This window comes from Mesoplodon densirostris, chromosome 19 (assembly GCF_025265405.1).
Source record: "Mesoplodon densirostris isolate mMesDen1 chromosome 19, mMesDen1 primary haplotype, whole genome shotgun sequence".
NCBI classification, from domain to species: Eukaryota; Metazoa; Chordata; class Mammalia; order Artiodactyla; family Ziphiidae; genus Mesoplodon; species Mesoplodon densirostris.
The window spans coordinates 51,837,513-51,858,702 of NC_082679.1; the positions used below are offsets into that span (position 1 = coordinate 51,837,513).

The 21,190-nt window shown below is 48.0% G+C and overlaps 1 protein-coding gene across 14 annotated transcripts; it reads left to right on the top strand.

The window, feature by feature from the left end:
• Positions 1–366: 366 nt before the first annotated feature.
• On the top strand, positions 367–15,475 carry ZNF23 (zinc finger protein 23). Of its 14 annotated transcripts, none has more exons than XM_060085565.1 (6): positions 367–392; positions 808–916; positions 6,868–6,932; positions 9,158–9,284; positions 10,161–10,274; positions 13,194–15,475. In XM_060085565.1, exons 3-6 carry the CDS (start codon positions 6,900–6,902, stop codon positions 14,993–14,995), a joined length of 2,076 nt encoding a protein of 691 aa, XP_059941548.1. In that variant the 5' UTR covers positions 367–392; positions 808–916; positions 6,868–6,899; the 3' UTR covers positions 14,996–15,475. The 14 variants fall into 14 exon arrangements, with proteins under 14 accessions (XP_059941548.1, XP_059941553.1, XP_059941550.1 ...); XM_060085570.1 differs by lacking the exon at positions 808–916 and adding an exon at positions 8,176–8,330 and having other exon boundaries at positions 371–392; positions 6,868–7,001; positions 9,107–9,284; XM_060085569.1 differs by lacking the exon at positions 367–392 and adding an exon at positions 8,176–8,330 and having other exon boundaries at positions 883–916; positions 6,868–7,001; positions 9,107–9,284.
• The last annotated feature ends 5,715 nt before the right edge of the window (positions 15,476–21,190 follow it).

Genomic DNA, 21,190 nt, shown 5'->3' on the forward strand with positions numbered 1-21,190 from the left:
TTCATGACAGGAGAGTCTGCTGGTCATTAGGAAATATTTGTTCCAGAAAGGGGGCCTTGGGTTTGACAGCATGCGATCCAGGCGTCCAGTCCGGAAACTCCCAAATCTGGTTGCACGGCAGCTTTACTAAGATACAAATCCCCGGCGCCACCCCTGGTTTGGGCCCAGCTCTCGCCGCATTCTTGTCTTCCCTAGCTCACCGCGAGGAGCAACGGCTTTCTCGTTGAGACGGGCAGCGAGGAGAAGAGTGCCAGGCTTCGGAGTACCAGGGGTTCGGCTGCAGGGGGCGGGGCCAGACCGCCGCCGAGAAGGAGCGAAGCTGCTCCTAGAGAGGCTCGGCCGGGGCCTGGTGACGCACTTCCGGCCGCGCCGCCGAGCAGCCCGCTGCGGAGGTGAGTATGGGCTGCGGGAGGCGGGGGCGGTTCCTGGCTCCGAGGCTCTGGGTGCGGTTGGGACGCTCCTTCCCCCTGCGTTGGCTGTGGGTTTCCTGTGGGGGGGGGGCCTCTTCCCCCCCTCCTCGACTCCCGCTTTGGACTTGGTGGCCGATGACGTTCTGTCTCGTGGAAGGCGAAGCCCGAGTTACTGCCACAGCCACGAAGCCCCGAGCATTTAGCACTTTGGGGAAGATGCTACTCGCCTTTTGGGAACTTGTGTTGGAGCAGCCAGGGGGTGGAATATTTGCTGGGGTGAAGCGGCCTGACGTGATATCATGAGTCTTTTGACATGCTGAGGTCGTGCAGGGGCTTTTACCTGCATGTTTTATGCATTTCAAGCATGGACTGTATGCGCCCCGCCCTCCTAACACAGGGTGTGAATCGAGGCCAGTGGGGGAGCAGAAAAAGCAGAGCCCCTCAGGCTACAGAAGAAGCCCGGCTTTTGAGGGCACTGTCTTCAGGAGCCGTGTCAGTTCCAAAAGGTAACCCGGCCCAGCTTCTCTTGGGCGGTGGGATGACAATGACCTGAGAATGATTTCTACAATGTAGAATATACTGATTTGCTTAGTCCTAGAATACACAAAAAGTTCCAGAATGACTCATTCATACCCTCATGAAAGCAAGTTTACAAAAAAAATACTATAAAACAGTAATGAAAACATGAAGTGTGGCTAGTAGTGTATTCAGAGGAAATTTTGTGGCCTTATAGGTTTTAATTGCCAAATAGGAAAGAATGAAAATAGATTTAAAAAATCATGCAACCTCAAGAAGTCTTTGGCTGCAGGTCTTTTTAGCCTTACAGAATTTAGTTAAAATACTGTTTTGCAGAGTTACTTAGTTCTTTTCTTTCCCACCACTTCACTGTGGTTATGCTGTGGTATAGTTAGGCTTATTTACCGTTGTTTGTATTTTTTGGATGTCGTCACCCCCCCATCCCATTCTGGTTGGTTGATTTTTATACATATGTATAGATAGATAGATACAGGTAAAGATATGTGAAACATTACTGTGGTTATGGAAGTCAGAACAAAAAGGCACAGGGAAGTATCATTTCCTCCTCATCCCTTCTGCTCTGTTTCCTTCTATCCTGTTTCCGTTCCCAGGTTCCTTTCACCTACTTCCCATCCACACCTGAGGCCCCTATTCTCCTTAGTTTCTTGTTTTTCCTTCTGTTTCTTTTTGCACAAATCACCAGATACACATGTATTTTCTTATACTCCCTTTTTTCTTACACAGAAGATAGCACACTATCTTTTGCACACTGAAAATCATTTCATATCATAGAGATAAGTATGTATATTTTAAATGTTATGCATCTAGCATGGCATTTATGGAGCATAGTAGTAATGTGAGCACCCATTAAACACACCACACCATTAAGAAGAGCACTGCCGGGCTTCCCTGGTGGCGCGGTGGTTGAGAGTCCGCCTGCCGATGCACGGACGCGGGTTCGTGCCCCGGTCCGGGAGGATCCCACGTGCCGCGGAGCAGCTGGGCCCGTGAGCCATGGCCGCTGAGCCTGCATGGCCGGAGCCTGCGCGTCCGGAGCCTGTGCTCCGCAACGGGAGAGGCCACAACAGTGAGAGACCCGCGTACCGCAAAAAAAAAAAAAAAAGAAAAGAAAAGCACTGCCCATACGGCTGCATCTGTCTGTCTGCTCCTCCCCAACCCAGTTCCCACGTTCTCACCCCTAGAGGTAACAGCTCTCTTGAATTTTGTGTTAATCATATTTTTGATTTTTGATAACATCATATTTGTGTTAATCATATTTTTAAAAATAATTTTATCATATATACATGTGTCTGTAAATAATGTGATTAATTTTGGTTTTGAGCTTTATGAAGATGGCATCATGGTGTCTGTAGTCTTCTGGGACTTGCATAACTCAATATTAATGTTCCTAAATTCATCCATATTTTGTGTGTAGCTGTGAGTCATCCATTTTTGCTACTGGGTAATGTTCCATTGTAAAAATGGTATGACAGCTTATTTGTGTATTCTCAGTGGACATGTGAGTTGTTTCCAATTTTTTGCTATTAAAATACTGCTGATAATAATTTTGTATGTATATTACCTACATATGAGAGTTTCCCTAGGGTATAAGTTTTAAAATTTAGGCATGAATATTGAATTTATCCAACACCTTTGACATCCACTGAGATGGAGAGTATGTTTTTCTTTGATTTATTAATGTGGAAAAGTACAGTCTGTGCTAATATTGAACGTTACTTGCATTCATAGGATGATCCCTCTTAGTCATGATATGTCACATTAAGGAACTACCGGAGTCTAGTCCTCAATATTTAGGATTTTTGCATCAGTATTCATAAATGAGACTAGTTTATGGTTTTTGTATCCATATTTTGCTGGCATCATAAAAAGGGCTGGGAAACTTATTTTGCTGTTCTCTGCTACAGTTTAAATAGTGTTAGAGAATTATTCATTTCTTAAAGATTTGAAAGGCTTTTCCCATGATACATAAGGGCTCAGTGTTTTGTGAGAGTTCACTCTTCACTGGCTCTCTAAACAATTCGGTAAAAGTAATCATGGGTTATGGAGAAAAATCTATATAATAAAATTGGTAGAGTTGATTTATTAGATTCAGATAGATAATGTGTTCTTCCATCACGGGATAAGTTTTATTTTTTTAAATTTATTTTATTGGAGTATAGTTGATTTACAATGTTGTGTTAATTTCTACTGTACACAAAAGTAATTCATTTATATATATGCATATATATATATATATATATACACACATTCTTTTTCATATTCTTTTCCATTATGGTTTATCACAGAATATTGAATATAGGTCCCTATGCTATAAAGTAGGACCTTGTTGTTTATCCATTCTACATATAATAGTTTGCATCTCCTGGTCCCAAACCCCCAGTCCATCCCTCCCCCACCGCCCTCCCCCTTGGCAACCACAAATCTGTTTTCTATGTCTGTGTTTCTCTTTCACAGATAAGTTCATTTGTATCATATTTTAGATTCCATATATAAGTGATATAATATGGTATTTGTCTTTCTCTTTCTGACTTACGTCACTTAGTACGATAATCTCTAGGTCCATCCATGTTGGAATAAGTTTTCTTTTTAAGCATCCATGGAATATTTTTAAAATGGACACTGTAGCCACAAAAAAAAACCTTTAAAAATCTGTAAAGCTGGGCCTCCCTGGTGGCGCAAGTGGTTGAGAGTCCGCCTGCCGATGCAGGGGATACGGGTTCGTGCCCCGGTCTGGGAGGATCCCATATGCCGCGGAGCGGCTGGGCCCGTGGGCCATGGCCGCTGAGCCTGCGCGTCCGGAGCCTGCGCGTCCGGAGCCTGTGCTCCGCAACGGGGGAGGCCACAGCAGTGAGAGGCCCGCATACCGCAAAAAAAAAAAAAAAAAAAAAAAAAAAAAAAATCTGAAAAGCAGAAGTAAATAGATCAGGTTACTTAAACACCATGCAATAAAGCCAGAGAATAAATTAACAACAACAAATTATCCGAAACAGTTCTTTGTCCAGAGACAAAACACAGTTGCTGACGAGTTATAAAATAGTAATTAAAACATGAAATATGGGGCTTCCCTGGTGGCACAGTGGTTGAGAGTCCACCTGCCGATGCAGGGGACACGGGTTCGTGCCCTGGTCCGGAAGGATCCCACATGCCATGGAGCGGCTGGGCCCGTGAGCCATGGCCGCTGAGCCTGTGCGTCCGGAGCCTGTGCTCCGCAACGGGAGAGGCCACAACAGTGAGAGGCCCACATACAACAAAAAAACACACAAAAAACCAAAACAACAAAAAAACCCATGAAATATGAAAAGCCTCTGGAATGTAGGGAATAATGTATTCAGAGGAACATTTATAGGTTTAGATTGCTACACAGCAAGAATGAAAATGAATGAATCATGTAGCCTCAAGAAGGTAGAAAAAAGCTTTTTGTAGTCTAGCTTCCCCCGAAAGCAGAACATAGGACAGAGATTTGTGTGCGGGCAGTTTATTTGGGAATGTAGTCCCAGGGGCAGAGTGAAAGACAAAGGAGAGTGCAACGGAGAAGGAGGGACAGCCAATACAAGGATGTGCTGTCAGGCTGGCCCCTTCACAGGCGACTGGTGCTCTGACTTGCTGGATTTTTTTTTTTTTTTTTCCCGCGGTACATGGGCCTCTCACTGTTGTGGCCTCTCCCGTTGCGGAGCACAGGCTCCGGACGCGCAGGCTCAGCAGCCATGGCTCACGGGCCCAGCCGCTCCCCGGCATGTGAGATCTTCCCGGACCGGGGCATGAACCCGTGTCCCCTGCATCAGCAGGCGGACTCTCAACCACTGCGCCACCAGGGAAGCTCGACTTGCTGGATCTTTGAGGAGCCTTGGAATCTCATGGCTGCCCACATGGGGGACTAAAGGGGGAAACGTTTATCCAGTGACCTCTGTCTCCTGTTGGTCATTGGTAGCATCACAGGCATTAACTCCCCTGTCCTTCAGGACCCAGCAGGTGTCTGCAGGTGTCCCACACAGGACAGAGAAGCCCCAGGGCAGGATCCAGGCATGTGTGGTGTAGACCCTTGAGGAGGCATTTGTGGGTTGTACTTGTGCAGAGCTGGTCAAAGCCTCTGGAACTGGGCTAAGAGTGGACAGGAGGATTTGGTGAGGTACATAAGGTGTCTCTTACAGAGCTAAAGAAACAAATTTTTAAAAGCAGAGCTTAATTTAAAACAAGTAGAGGGGGCTTCCCTGGTGGCACAGTGGTTGGGAATCCGCCTGCCAATGCAGGGGACACGGGTTCGAGCCCTGGTCTGGGAAGATCCCACATGCCATGGAGCAACTAAGCCTGTGCGCCACAACTACTGAGCCTGTGCTTTAGAGACTGTGAGCCACAACTACTGAGCCTGTGTGCCACAACTACTGAAACCCGTGTGCCTAGGGCCCGTGCTCCACAAGAGAAGCCACCACAAGGAGAAGCCCACGCACCGCAACGAAGAGTAGCCCCCGCTCACCACAACTAGAGAAAACTTGAGCACAACAACGAAGACCCAACACAGCCAAAAATAAATAAGTTAATTCATTTTAAAAAACCAAACAGGTAGAAAAGGGAGTGGTGTTCTAAATAGAAAAGCTAGTTTTTTGAAAATAAAACAACATTAAACTAGATAAACCATGGTTCAGCCTAATGATATTAGTCTGCTTGGGCTGCCGTAACAAAATATCATACACTGTCTGGCTGAAACAACAGAAATTTATTTCTCACAGTTCTGGAGGCTGGAAGTCCAAGATCAAGGTACCAGACGATCTGGTTCTTGGTGAGGCTGCAGGTGGCTGCCTTCACTGTGTCCTCACAGCAGAGACAACTCTGGAGACTCTTCCTCTTCTTATTAGGGTTCCCGCCCTATCAGCTTATTACCTTGTTTAACCTTATTACCTCCTCATGAGTCCTGTCTCCAAATACAGTCACATTGGAAATTAGGGCTCCAGCATACGAATTTTGGGGGGACACATTCAGTCCATAGCATTAACTAAGGCTAAAAGGTCTAGAGAGCATATATATTCAAAGAAGAAGTAAGAAAAGCAAGGTAGACCTCAAGGTATGGAGGAAATGAAAAAAATCATGAGCCACTGTTTCCCATAATTCTACACTCAAGTTTAAATTCTGGAAGATATAGACAATATTTTAGGAAAATATAAAATTTCAAGACTGACTTTGGGAGCATTAAAATTCAGAAAATAACCAGTCCACGTGGTCTTGAATACAATGAACAAGGAGTGCTGGGTTATGGGACCAGGGATGGGATGCTATAGTGACCCCCTCTCTCAGGCAGCTGAGGCCTTGGCTTCTTTGCCATCAGAAGGCTGGAAGGTATGAGGAGCCATCCCGGTACCTCACTTGTGGCCTAGCTTCCTCACGGTAAGCCTGGGCCGGGCAGGAGCCTAACCTCCCAAGATCTCTACAGAGGTATCAGGACTCTTGAGGGCAGTCAGCTGTGTGAGGGAACGGGCATATGGGAGGGAGCAGCTGTCCCTTTCTCCAGGAGGTGCCGCCCTGGGGCCTGCCTCTGAGGCCTATGTGCTGGGGCTGCAGCCCATCCAGCCTGGCTTCTCTTGCAGTATAATAGAGAGGGATGCTCGTTTAGAGCACCGTGTTGCTACACAAGTCTTTGTTTTATTATTCTTTAGACTCTACCTGCATTTTATGCACACTCGTGTGTGTGTATGATATGTGTCCAGAACTGTAAAAATCCTAGGGTCCCTGGCAGTGAGTGTCAGTGTCATGGCCAGGAAGAGCCCTGGGCGCAGAGCCAGTGAACAGATCACTCCTTTCTTCCCATGGCAGCTCCTGCTCTCACTTCTGTCTGGATGCTGGCTGCCTGCGTCTCAGATCCTCTGTGAGGGGCTGTATTGTTTGTGGTGGGGCTGGCTTGTCTCACACCTGTCCCCCTGTTTTCCCTCAGCTCCAGTCCTTCTCTGAGAGGGAGACCAGGTGATGGCAGCCATGCTCCTGACAGCCTGGCCCCAGGTGAGCTGTGGGTCCTTCAGCTCTTCCTCTGAGCAGTTTCACATTGAAGAAAACTGAGAAGGGAATCTGGTGAGCCTTGCTATGAAAGCTGGAGGGGCCCTCCATGCTTCTGCCTGCCGGACTGGAGCTTGTGGGAAGAGCAGTGATATGGAGGGATAGGGGCCAGAGACCAGGACAGGGAAGACAGAAGTGTCTGGAAGGCAGAAATATAGTCTTCTGCACACCAGTTTGCTTTGCTCCCCCAGCAGAGGGCTTTGGTGAATGAGAGACGTGGAAGCTGCCCATGAATGGAAGAAGATAGGAGAGGACTAGGATTCCAGGGAGGGGGGTGTAGGTAAAGAGGAATAGCAGGACCAGATCCACATAAAGAATGGCTGTGCCTCTAATTCCAGGGGAAGGGGACATAAGGAGAGTGGGATCAAGGGAGGGAAAAAAGACAGGAGGTCCTGTGTCTCATTGTGTCCTGGAGAGGCTTTCAGGGCTTGGGGTGCAGTGGCCAAGCTTTACGTCTCTGATAAGAGCTCTGGATCCTCTCCCCAGAATAACATGCAAATGAAAATTTCCATACGATTTCAGGGATTTCATGGACCCCCTGATACTCATCCACGGACCTCCATGGGCTACAGTTTGGGAATAATCATAGTCACAGTAACTCTAGTTACACCATTTGAGGCTTACTATGCTGCAGGCACCATACTAAGCACTTTACATGGATCACTCAGTCCTGACAGCCGCCCTGGGAGTTAGGTGCTGTGTTGTGTTCATTCTACCACAAAAGAAACAAAGGCAAAGGGGAGTGAAGTGACTTGTCATTGCGTGACTTAACTGTTCAGCCCTATGACACGTGTGGAGCCAGTGAAGTTAACATGGCCAGGTTTCTGATGGCTGTGTGGGGAATAATTTTCAGGGGAGATTTAAAAGCAAGGTGACCACTTCAGAAAGAGTCCTATTGGTCTAGGTAACATAGGCTTCATTAAGGCAAGTATTTGCTAAAGAGGGAGATCCAGTTCAAGTAATGCTTAACATAAAAATCTCTAGGAGAAGAGTCAAAAGATTGGGGTGGGGTAAGGGCGAGGGAGGAGTCAGGAACGAATCCCCAGGTTTCTTTCCTGCGCGGATGGTGGTGGGTGACACCAGCTGAGGTTTGAATTCAGGAGGAGGCACCAGTCGTGGGCTAAAAGGGGATGGTGGGCGACAGCGAAGGCATTTAATTTTGTACAGAGAATTTCTTGTCTTATCCAAGTCACACGACGAATGACTCACAGAAGTGCCCACAAGTTGGACTAGAATTGTTGACGAGTGGAGCCCCGTAGAATCAAGCAAGACAGGTCCTGGCAGAGAGCAGTTGAGAGGCAGATCGCTGCCAGTGTGTCCCCAAGGTTGTTACAGAAGGCCGAGGTGGGTAGAGCGAGAGCAGGCAGAAGTGGCAGCTGCCCAGAGGGGAGGAGGTGGGCCTGGGAGCGGCTCAGCCATCAGCCCAGCCGGTGGAGCCTGTGCCGAGTGCCGAGTGATGCCGGGGAGCAGCCGAAAAGATGGCTGACCTCCCTTCTTTCCCAAACCTCCTTGGAGAGGCAATGAAGTCTTGGGTGAAGTTGGACAGGATGAGGCTTGACTGGGAGAGGGTAACAGAAAATGGGTTTTCGGCGAGAGCCATTTGGAAGCAGGATGGGCTGCCTGCTCTCACCCCTTCCTCCACCTCCGCGGTGCCCAGCCGATCTGGGCAGCACCGAGCTTCCTCTGCTGAAGGCGCTGGAGCAGAGGCTATGCAGCCTTTTGTAGGGGGTCCATGATAGAAATCAGGTGGGGCTGGGTGAGATGGAAGCCATGGCTGTTCTTTGGGCGCGGCTTGAGGTTTGAGGGTGAGGGCGAGGGCGAGGAAGTGGGAAAGCCTGTGGGTGGGTCCAGAGCTGCTTTCGCCAGGGAGGGCATGGCCTGACTGAAAGAAAGCAGTTGTGTTAGGGAACTTGGTCATGGGAGGTTTTTTTCTTTCATCTCAACTTATGTCATCCTTTGTAAGTGTGAAATATGGCATGAGGTTTCTCTGCTGTGAGCGAAGTCAGATATTCCATGCTTTACCTTCCAAGTGTTTTTCTCAAATCTTTCCCCGTTATTAATTCTGTGCTCTTCACAAGCCCCTCCTCAAGCCCTCATACTGCCCTCTGCCCCTCACCTAGGGCATGAGCCATGGAATTGGCCCCTAGGGCAGCAGGAACCTGTTGTTTCAGAAGTCGGTGACCTTTGAGGACGTGGCTGTGTACTTCACCCAGACGGAGTGGGATGGCCTGTCCCCTGCACAGAGGGCTCTGTACAGGGATGTGATGCTGGAGAATTATGGGAATGTGGCCTCCCTGGGTAAGGCCTTTCTCCCCGGGGGACTCAGACTCTGCTGATTAGGGTTTCCTGGCTTCCTTTCCCCTTACTGGTTGCAGGTGGGGCCTCTGGTAATCCTTTACTGAGTGGGAACCCCAGAGGCTGATTCCTAATCCCCTAGACCCGGGGTTGCTGGGAAGGGTGAACCTCAAGCCCATTTTGGGCCAATATAGGACTTCACTGGGACTGTTGTGCACTCTTTTTTTTTTCTTTTTTTTTTTGCGGTACACGGGCCTCTCACTGTTGTGGCCTCTCCCGTTGAGGAGCACAGGCTCCGGACGCGCAGGCTCAGCGGCCATGACTCACGGGCCTAGCCGCTCCGCGGCATGTGGGATCTTCCCGGACCGGGGCACGAACCCACGTCCCCTGCATCGGCAGGCGGACTCAACCACTGCGCCACCAGGGAAGCCCTGTTGTGCACTCTTGATCCACCCGATAGAGGCTGTGTTTTGGACACAGCGTGGAAAAAAAGTAACTTCCTGTTCTACAGCATTAACTTCAGGTTCCCCCTCACCCTACCTGGATATCTTGAGTGTTTCCAAGGATCTCGGTGCACTTGTAATATTTTAGGCCCTGGTCAAAAAAATGGTACCTATCCCTTTAGGCAGAATCTCCCTGTTTGCCCTGCATGAGGTCTCACAGTCTGGGCCCTCCCCAATTCCTCCCGCATCTTCTCAAGCCTCTTCCTCCCACCACCCCCCACCCCACCCCCAGCCACTTTCCCATAGTTCTTAGGCACGGGACCCTCTGGGGCTCTTTCCTTCCCTCCCCATTGCTGACACAATCTGAGAAGACGTTTAGGAAATCAGCTGTGGGAGATTATTCACCTATCTTTCCTATTTCCTTTCCCCAAAACAGGATTTCCCTTTCTCAAACCTACTGTGATCTCACAACTGGAGGGAGGAGGTGAGCTGGAAGGCCAATCTCCACTGGCCTCTGGAACAGGCACAGGCCCCCAGGGCCTCTGGACTGGTAAGGAGGCACACATTGCCCATTATGCTGGAAAGTTTAACCCTTTAGGAAGAAAGTAAGCTTTAGCAACATATAAGCGTGCCACATTTATTGGCTAACCGTACAGAGTAACATTTAAATTTTTTAATTAATTAATTATTTATTTATTTATTTTTGGCTGTGTTGGGCCCTTGTTGCTGCGCGCAGGCTTTCTTTGTTTTAGTCGCGGAGAGTGGAGGCCACTCTTGTCTTCGGTGCTCAGGCCTCTCACTAAGGTGGCTTCTTTTGTTGCGGAGCACAGGCTCTAGGCACACGGGCTTCAGTAATTTTGGCACATGGGTTCAGTAGTTGTGGCTCGTGGGCTCCAGAGCTCAAGCTCAGTAGTTGTGGCGCACGGGCCTAGTTGCTCCTCAGCATGTGGGATCCTCCCGGACCAGGGCTCAAACCTGTATCACCTACATTGGCAGGTGGATTCTTAACCACTGCGCCACCAGGGAAGCCCCATTTAAATAATTTTTGATGATTTCTAGAGATAGGAACAGTTGAGACCTTTCTGACTATTTTCATAGTTTGCTATTTCTTTCTAATTGCAAGAAGAGATCTTTTTTCAAATGCTTTATTGTAATTATTTTCAATCCTAATTTTGGAATTCTACCTTTCTCAGACAAAATGAATGGATTCAGTGCTTTTTTTGGGTCCTTGCTACTTTCTAAGCACTGTCCACTTAATGTGAAGGGTACAGAATTAAAAGTCTTTTTACTTAGACTTTGGAGTAGACTTTCTGAGTTCCAATCCCAACTGTGCTACTTCCTAGTTGTGTGACTTTGAGCAGGTCAGTTATCTGCATTCTCTAAGAGTTAGTGTTCTCACCCTTGAAAATGGAATAATAATTATAAAATGAGGTAATGGTGCTATGTTGGATGATAAAATGAGATAACATGTACCAAGTGCCTAGCTTATAGTGTGTGCTCAGTTAAATTCTGTTTTTATTATTATTATTACTATTATTATTATTTTGGGGGTGAGAAAGCTATGTATAATAAGCTGTAGGAAATAAGGTGGGAGGAAGTAATGCTATCAATTTGGTGCTTCTCAAAATATGAACAAATGCATCACCTGGGCATCTTGCAGATGTGCAGATCGTCATTCAGTTTGAGGCAGGGCCAAGATTCTGTATTTCTGTTAAGTTCCCAGGTAATGCCAGTGCTTCTGGTTCCCAGACCACTCTTGAAATAGTGAGGTTCTCATTGGCTCACGCAGAGTAGCTGCCAGGTGATTTCCCATCTCCCAGGAGGCCCAGCTTTACTTCCTGCCTTTGGGGTCCATAAGATACTCTTGCATCCTTTTGATGAATCCTCTTTTTTTAAAAGATGGTTTCAGTGGCTTTTTGTTCCTTGTAATCATTCAACCAGATGTTCACTGACCAAGGAAGACGTTTTGGAAATGGAGAGCTTAAAGTGTTTGACATATAGAGGGGGATGAAAGTGATATTGTGGAGATTCTTAGTCAAAGAAGTCTGGATTTCGTTCTATAGGCAACAGACAATCCTGAAGTCTTTGAACAACCCATCATGATGTCAGGTGAGGATAGAAACATTCATCTAGTCAGTGTATGTAGGTTAACTGGGGTCAGGAATCAAATGGGTTCTAGGCAGGCAAAAGGGGAAATCACAGGGCACAAGACCCATGTCAGCAGAGTTGATTTTTAAAAAAAATTTTCCAGGTAATCTGAATTTTTTTCTTTGTAAGTTTCTGATACTACAGATGAATATTATTTCTATAATCAGGAAAAGACCAATATTATTTTGAAAATGGTTGCTAGGGAAATCCAGGTCATTTGGGTCTGTTGAGGGCAATTATAATGAAATACTGGGGTAGGGGGCATATTACATGTGGTTGAGGAGAGATGAGAGATGAAAAAACAAAGGAAGCATTTTGGGGCCAATTTTGAGAAATTGAGAATAATGTAGAGATCATTGGTTCTACTAGGACTATGGGATTATAGAAAGACTATAAGATGACAGAATTTTAGGGAGTGAGCAATTTTAGGATTGAGGGACGAGGTAGAAGGCAAGGCAAGGAGAACACAGCAGTGGTCTGGAGGGGTGGGAAGAGATGGGATCAAAGGGATCACATGGGCCTGAACAGAGCCTTTCTGAAGTAGAGAAAGAAGAAGTTAAAGGAGACGTTTTGGAAAGCCTAGAGTTTAAGTTCTAAGAAAAGAAACAAGATTTGTTCCCATTTGCTTCCTAGTGCTAATACCTGCCATCCCTTGTTGCCACATGTTGTTGGATTCTGTGCCTTCTCCTTCTTAAGCAGTTTCCATTTTTATTAATAGAAACTGAAGAGTGTAGTAAAGTATGGTGTGATGGAAAGAATGCTGATCTGGTAGATAAGACCTAGAATTCTGTTCCACTGCTGTCACTTTTAACCTTCTTGTTACTGGTTCTTGGTTTAGAGACCGGTGATCTTTTAAAATCATTACTTTAAAATTTGTAATATTGGTACATGCTCAAAACAGTATAAAAAGTGCATAAGGTGGGAGCAGTGGGGAAGTCTCCCAAACTTCCTGTGCCAGTTTGCTCAGTTTCTTTTGTATTCTTGCGGTAGTTTTCTAGGCATATTCAAATATATGTGTTTATGTCAGCCCTTTTTACTCTCCTTTACACAAATGGAAGATACTCTACATATCATTTCTCAACTTGTTTTTCCACGTAACAGTGTATCTTTGACATATTTTCATGTCAGTACATATAGATTTATTTCATTTTATAACAGCTGCATGTTATTCCACCTTATGGATGAACCTTAAGATTCTTTGACCTAGTCTGGTGATTTTAAAGAGCCACTCCCCTTGATTACCCTGATCCTTTTTTTTTTCAGTTCTTTTTTTTTCTAACATGGTTCTTACATGATATTTTATGTTTTCTGTTTTTTATAGTAAATATTGATATCCAGACTGACAATAATTTGACAGAGGAAATGTATGAAGAAAAACATAATACATCATTTGAACTTCAAAGGAACTCTTCCCAGGAAACAGACTTTTCAGAAACTTATATTCTAGAGAAACAGCAGGAAGTCCACTCGGTAGGAAGTATGGAGAAAGAAAACAGGAGTGTCATTGATGGGACAGTGAAAGGCAATATAAGCCCCATGGAGGAGTGTTTCTTTAGGCAAAGTCCAAACTTGAATCAGTGTCATACCATCTCCACTGGAGAGCAGGCCCCTGAGTGTACAGGATTGGAGAAAGCCTTCAGCTTTGACACAAAACTTATTCAACATGAAATAATTAATTCCGGGGAAAGACCTTTCAAATGTGAAGAATTAGTGGAAAGCTTTAGGTGTAACTCTCAACTTAATCAGGATCAAGATAGCTACAGTGGGGAGAAGCCCCATCAGCGTAAGGAGTGTGGCAAAGCCTTTAGCGTTAATGCAAAATTAATTTGGCATCAAAGACTTCACAGTGGGGAGAAGCCCTTCAAATGTGTAGAGTGTGGAAAAAGCTTCAGTTACAGTTCCCATTATATCACACATCAGACTATCCACAGTGGGGAGAAGCCCTATCAGTGTAAGGTGTGTGGGAAAGCCTTCAGCGTTAATGGGAGTCTGAGTAGGCATCAGAGAATCCATACAGGAGAGAGGCCCTATCAGTGCAAGGAGTGTGGGAATGGCTTTAGCTGCAGTTCTGCGTATATCACACATCAGAGAGTCCACACTGGAGAGAAACCTTATGAGTGTAATGACTGTGGGAAGGCTTTCAATGTTAATGCAAAATTAATTCAACATCAGAGGATCCACACTGGAGAGAAACCTTATGAATGTAATGAGTGTGGGAAAAGCTTCAGGTGCAGCTCCCAGCTTAGGCAGCATCAGAGCATCCACACTGGAGAGAGACCCTATCAGTGTAAGGAGTGTGGAAAAGCCTTTAGTAATAATGCAAAACTCATTCAGCATCGAAGAATTCACACAGGGCAGAAACCCTATGAGTGTACTGAATGTGGAAAAGCCTTTGGCGTCAAAGGGAAGTTAATCCAGCACCAGAGAATCCACACGGGTGAGAAACCCTATGAGTGTAAAGAATGTGGGAAAGCCTTCAGGTGTAACTCCCAGCTTCGGCAGCATCTGAGAATCCACACCGGGGAGAAGCCCTATGAGTGTAATGAGTGTGGAAAGGCCTTCACCGTTAATGCAAAACTAATGCAGCACCAGAGGATTCACACTGGGGAGAAGCCCTTTGAATGTAATGAGTGTGGGAAATGCTTTACTTCTAAAAGAAACCTACTTGATCATCACCGAATCCACACTGGAGAAAAGCCTTATCAGTGTAAGGAATGTGGGAAAGCCTTCAGCATCAATGCCAAACTAACTAGGCATCAGAGAATACACACTGGGGAGAAACCATTCAAATGTATGGAATGTGAGAAAGCATTTAGCTGTAGTTCTGACTATATTGTACATCAGAGAATCCATACTGGAGAGAAACCCTTTCAATGTAAGGAGTGTGGAAAAGCCTTCCATGTTAATGCCCATTTAATTCGGCATCAGAGAAGCCACACTGGGGAGAAACCCTTCAGATGTGTGGAGTGTGGCAAAGGCTTCAGCTATAGTTCTGACTGTATTATACATCAGACTGTCCATACTTGGAAGAAACCCTATGTGTGTAATGTGTGTGGGAAAGCCTTCAGGTTTAGCTTCCAACTTAGTCAGCATCAGAGTGTCCATAGTGAAGGAAAATCCTAATGAGAAGGATGTAGAAAACTGTCAAGGTTAATGCTGAACTAGATCAAGTATCCTCAGATTCACCCTGGTGGAAAACCTTGAGAGAGAAATGGATATAGCAGAGTCTTCACAAGGAAACAAATCTTTTCCATTTTATTCAATTTTAGATCAAGAATGACAACCAGTTTTAAAATAACATCCAAAAATAAATAGTTTGTTTTATACCAACAGCCAATAGAAAATATAATGAAAGAAAATATCCCATTCACAACAGCATCAAGAAAAGTTGATTTTCTAGATATAAACTTACTAGGACCTATGTGGAGAAATTATAAATCTCTGCTGAGGGGCACAAAAGCAAAGTTAAATAAATGGGTGGAGAGAGAATGATACCTTGTTCTTAGATAGAAAAACTCATAAAGATACTACCTACCTAAATTAATTTATTGCCCTTTTACTTTTGACAACAAGCATGCATCACTTTTGTAAAGAGGAAAAACAATAAAGAGTTCCTTAAGGAAAAAATATGAGTAAATCTTTTTATTTTCATGGAGAAAACCTTTCTAAGCATCAGATGAAAGCCAGAAACCAACCACGAGGGAAAATATTGATAAATTGACTTCAAAATGAAATACTTGTTTTTGTTTTAAATAACCCCAAATAAGTTTAAAAGATAAAGCACAAAAAGTGGAAATACCTTTGTAAAATTTGTGATATAAAAGTGTATCATACAAAGAGGTCTTAAATTATGAGGAAAATAAATGACAATAGCAAGCAGCTTTTAAAAAGATATAAAAATGACTAATAAAGGAAGATGTTCAGTCTCAGTAGTACTCTAAGGAGTAAAAAATTAAAACATGCATACAGTTACACATAGGAAGCCCTCCAACCTCTCTCCCACTGACAAGACAAACACACAGACCCTCTTACAGACACACAGTGTATCCCCACAGTGCCCCTTTCCCCATACCTGCTGCTGTGCTCTCTGTAGCTCAGGAGGCGCGTGTTGGCTGGGAATGCTGTCTTGCGTACCTCCAAGGAGCCACTCCTGTCAGAAAGCTACTGACATGGTATAGGACCTCAGCAGAGTGTCCAGGGCCATTGTGTAAGTGACATTCCCCCACCCCACCTGCATATGGGTGGAGCAGATCCTGGAGGGAGCGGAGTCCTTCCCCCTGACCATCTGGCCCTGCTCCTGTGAGCAGCTCCAGACCACACAGACCCAGAAGTGCCCTGGGCCATGGGGTCCAAGTCCTTCATTTACTTATAGAGAAACTGAAGGCCAGAGGCGGATGGCACTGCCCCTGGTCACACAGCAAATCAGTGGCTGAGGTGGTCCATTACCCAGGCCAGAGGAGAGGTCAGAAGGCCATGGCTTACCCCAACCTTCCTAGATCATGAATCGCCTCCAGATGGTCTCCAGATGTGACAGGGAAGATGGGGACTGGAAGTCCTGCCGTCCTGGCTCCCAGTGGGGTTTGGCAGTTTGCTGTGGCAGGACCAAGGCAGGGACTCTAGGAGGGCTGAGAAGCACTGAGGACAGGCCCAGATGTTCCAGATCTGCCACCAATGTCCTGTGTGACCTTGGCCTCTGGGTCTCAGGCTCTTTCTCAGTGCAGGGTGGGGGCTAGTCCCAGGGCTCAACACCCTTCTCACCCAGTCAGTCCCTGAGGGTCTTCTCCCTTTCTGTAGCTTTGTTACTGTCCACAGCAGGTCCTTCTGTTCAGATCCCAAGGATACGAGGGTGAAGAAGGCAGATACCTGCAAATTCTCATGAAGTCATGTGGTCCCGTGGCCCAGGAGTCCTGACACCTTGTAGTCTTGATGTTCACTACTCCAGCCAAGAGCTGCCTGGATTCAGTGGAGGCCTTATGAGGACAAAGAGGAGCCATGGCTCTGGATACCCTTTTCCCCTCATAAAGGCACCTCTTTTCTGAAAGGGAGCCATGAGCCTGGAAGGGTCAGGATTAAAGCAAGTTTCTCCCTCAGTCCAGGTCAGCATGTTCCGTCCCTGCAGCACAGGGCACCCTCCCACCCTGGCCTGTCACCCTGGAAGGGGCCTCAGAGAACATCTGGTCCTGCCCTGTCCAGGTCAGGAGGGGAAACAGGCTCAGTGGAAAACGCGGCTGCTGCGGGGCCCCAGCAGGTCCGGGAAGCCTGGTGAGAGAGGTCCAAACAGGGCTGGGAGGGTCCGTGGGTGGGTGGAGACAGGGCTTGGGTGTCATGTGGGGGTACGAGAGACTCAGCACAGCTCTCCCTGGGCTGGCAGCCCTCTCCTGGTGATGGGGCTGGGAGTTCTGAGGAGAGGCGCCTGGAGGCTCTTCTGTCCTCCGCCTCTTAGGTCTCCATTCTCCCCAGACCACAGCCCCACCCTGTCTGCTATCCTTTCTCCTGACAAGGAACTGAGGACACCCCTTCCCTTACACAGTCCATTCAATTCAGTTGAACATTCGCACAGGCCCTTCCACGGGCCGGGGTTTGCCAAGTCTCAGGGAACCTGAGATGGGGGCACCTTGGCCACGTCTCCCCTCGGCGAGCTCCCCACAGCCCCTTCCGCCTGCTCTCGGGCCCCATTCGCACAACAGACCATGTGGTCTCAGCAAATCCAACACCTCACGGGGCTCCTGAGGCTTCCGCCCAGCCTGAGCCCCCTTTGCGGGGCCCTGCGTTTTGCGCCTGCTCCTGGGCTGCCCGCGGCCTGACCGTCCCTCCGGCTCTGTCTTTCCCTCCCACCGCTCGCCAGCCTGTGCACGCGCAGGCCAGAGCCTGGGAGGTTCCAGTGCTCCTGAAGCGTGGCCCCCACCTCCTCCCGGCCACTGAAATCCCACCCACGCTCAGCCCGAGCCAGCCTCCAGGAAGCCCTCCCGGCAGCGCGGCCGCACGCGCCTCTCCCGGCTGGTTTCCTCAGCCCGCCACGGTAAGGGATCGTCCTGCCACAGGTTTGGCGCGTCTGCCAGCGGTGCGTGGCCCGGGCGCCCAGGGCCCACGTGCTCTAGAAGGGGACCCGAGGCTCTGGGTTCCACCCCCCCCACCCCCGCCCTGGGCCACAGGGGCGCAGCACGGGGAGACGGGTGGCGGCCTCCGCCTGCCGCCTCCCTCCCCGCCGGCCTTGGGCGACGCCTTCTCGCCCTGGTACCCCGTTTTGGCCTCGAAGTGAGACGGAGCGGGGAGGCCGGGCCTGCGCGTCCAGGGTCTTGAGGCCTGTGCTGTGGGCGTGAGAAGCCATTAGGAGGCACTGGCCGCCATCCTGGGCCCCCTGCTGCCCCTGACGGCCGGTCCGCTCACTGCAGGGCGGGAAGAAAACGACCGCGAGGCTGCCCGGGTTCCCCTCGGCGCGGGCCGGCTCTCCCTGCTCTGATTCCGCGGAGTCTCGCGCGCAGAGTCTCGCGCACAGAGTCTCGCGAGCGGAGTCCTGGGGCAGCCGGTTTGAGCTCTCCGCGGAAAATCTCCTGTGGATCCGCGGGGTGGCGGGGGTGGGTGGTGGTGGACACGGTCTTAGAGGCCCTGGAGGACTGCAGGGATCCCTGACCGCGCGGAGCCGGGCTGCGGCCGGGACCCCATGCCCTGAAGGCCAGTCAGAAGAACGCACACAACGCATTGCAAACTTTTCTTGAAGCACAGCCTACTCCCCTCCCCCATCACCCATGAAATCTTGCCTAGAGGTCTGTATTGTAAATGCACATATGTACAGCTGCTGTAGGACTGCGAGGAGGGGGCAGTTGCCAGAGGGCCCCTGGGAGTGAAGGCCAGGGGCTTTGCTTAAACGTCCCTTGGGAGGTAAAAGGTCGATCCAGGATGGAAAGTGTAACGCAGGATTCAGAATGCAAGCGTTCGATAGCCAGGCCGCGGGCACGAGGTGGGTAGGAAGAACTGTGCAAGATGGGGGAGGTGGGACCCGCCACCCTGCTTTCCTGGGAAGGGCTCCTGGGAAGGAGTGGTGAGTTGGAGGCTCCTCATGACAGGGAGGGAGGAAGAGAGAGGAAGTGCAGGGACCAGGGGAACAATGAGGAGTGTCCCTTATACCCGGAGAACTCTCCCCCTCCCCCTTCAAATTGAGCTCAGCCAAACGCCACCTCCCCTTCGCTGGCCTCTCTGGTCTCCTCGGTTGGCATTGGGTCCCCTGCTCTGGGTCCTCCGCCAGCTTTCTGCTCTCACTTCCTTCTAGACTTTACCACTCTCTGCCTTCTCTACTTGGAGCTGCTGGTTTACCGGCTCGCCCTGTGGACAGCAAGGTCATTGGGGGTAGTGCATTGGGCCAGGCCGGAACTTGCTTGAGAATAATTTCTGAGCGGATGATGTCAGTGAATTAGTAAGGGAAGAAGTGGTTTTTGCCTGTGTTTATATGGTTTATACATTTTCATCCACAACAGGCGCCCAGGTCAATTCTCCGGGGGCTCTAGTGAAGAAAGAGAAATTCTGGGGTGGGAGAGCAGTATCCTGAGCACAACCATCGAGTGCACTGCACTGGGCTGTGAGCACAAACGTTTTACGGTCAAGTTAGAATTGGGTTGCTCTCCGATTGCCCACCAGAGGGCGTTCAAGCCCCTGCCCATTTGACTATAGCTGGCCAGGGTCTTCGCAGGGATACCTGCATATGATTGGTTCTTCTCCTGAGAAAGCAAAGGTAAGAAAACCACCAGCTAAACTGTCTGGGGTTTGGTGGATAAAGAGGAAGAAGGAAAAAATGCTGCTGGGACTTGCAAGGCCTCTAACTCATTGACACAGTGTCTGTTTTTGTTTGTTTTTTAATTGTGGTAAAATACACATAATGTAAAATTTACCATTTTAACTGTTTTAAAGTGTACAACCCAGTGGCAGTACGTACATTCACAATGTTGTGCACCCATCACAACTATCTAGGTTCAGAACTTTTTTATCACCCTAAGAGGAACCCCATGCCCATTAAGCAGTTACTCCCCATACCCGCTGCCTTCCACCCCCTAGAAACAACTAATCTGCTTTCTCTCTCTGTGGATTTGCCTATTCTGGGTATTTCATGTAAATGGCCTCAGACGATATGGAGCAGTTGTGTCTGGCTTTTTTCATAGTGTAATGTTTTCAAGGTTCATCCATATTGTAGCATATATCTGTCCTCCATTTGTTTTTATTGGTGACTAACATTCCATTGTATAGATATACCACTTCTTGTTTATCCATCCATCCGTTGATGGACACTTGGGTTGTTTGCACCTACTGGCTATTGTAAATAATGCTGCTGTGAAATAGGTGTACAAAAATCTGAGCCTCTATTTTCAGTTCTTTTAGGTATATACCTAGGAGTGGAATTGCTGGGTCATATTGTAATTCTATGTTTAACTTTTTGAGGAGCTGCCAAACTGTTTTCCACAGTGGCTGCACCATTTTACATTCCTGTCAGCCACGTGTGAAGGTTCCAATTTCTCCACATCCTCACCAACATTTATTATTTTTTGTAGTTTCGTTGTTGTTACATCCATCCTAGTGGGTGTGAAGTGGTACCTCATTGCGGTTTTGGTTTATATTTTCCTAATGATTACTGATGTTGAGCATCTTCTCTTTTAACTGGTTTCTCAGACTTGCCCCCTCCTCCAATCTTTACACTGAAGAGTAGACTGAGTCCTTATAAAACACAAGTCTGATCATGTCTCCCCCAGTTCAGAACCCCTCAGTGCCCTCCCACCCACTCTCCCTAGATACAGCACACATCCCTGCCCTCCCTGCCCCTAAAACACACCCTCTGTGCTCCAGCATTTAGAAAGTTCTTCCAGTGCTAAAAGACACTTCTGCAAACCCTTGCACCTGCTGTTCTCTCTGCCTAGAACATCCTCCTATGCTCTCCTCTGCCCCTCCCCCACTAAGGCCTCCCATCCATCATGTCTCAGACCTCACTGGCTCCCCATAACCTTTCACATCAGGGTTCTGTGCCCCTTCTCTGTGCTCCCCCATCACACCCTGTCTCCGTCATCATGTCACTTTCCCCTCTGACTTGTAATTGCCAGTTCAACTGTCAGTTTCAAAGGCTGAAACCCACAAGGGTCAAGGTCAGGTCTGTAGGCTCAGCCTTGAATCCTCAAGAGCCCAGCACAGCCTGGGTCTCAGTAAAACAGTGCAGACTGGTCACTTGGAGGGAAAGGTGACGGGCTCGTGGGTGGATGCGTAGATGTGTTTGATTGCCGACCTGGCCCCAGTCTGCTTCCTCTGCCTGGAAGTTCCTCCACCCTGGTTCAGACATTTTGG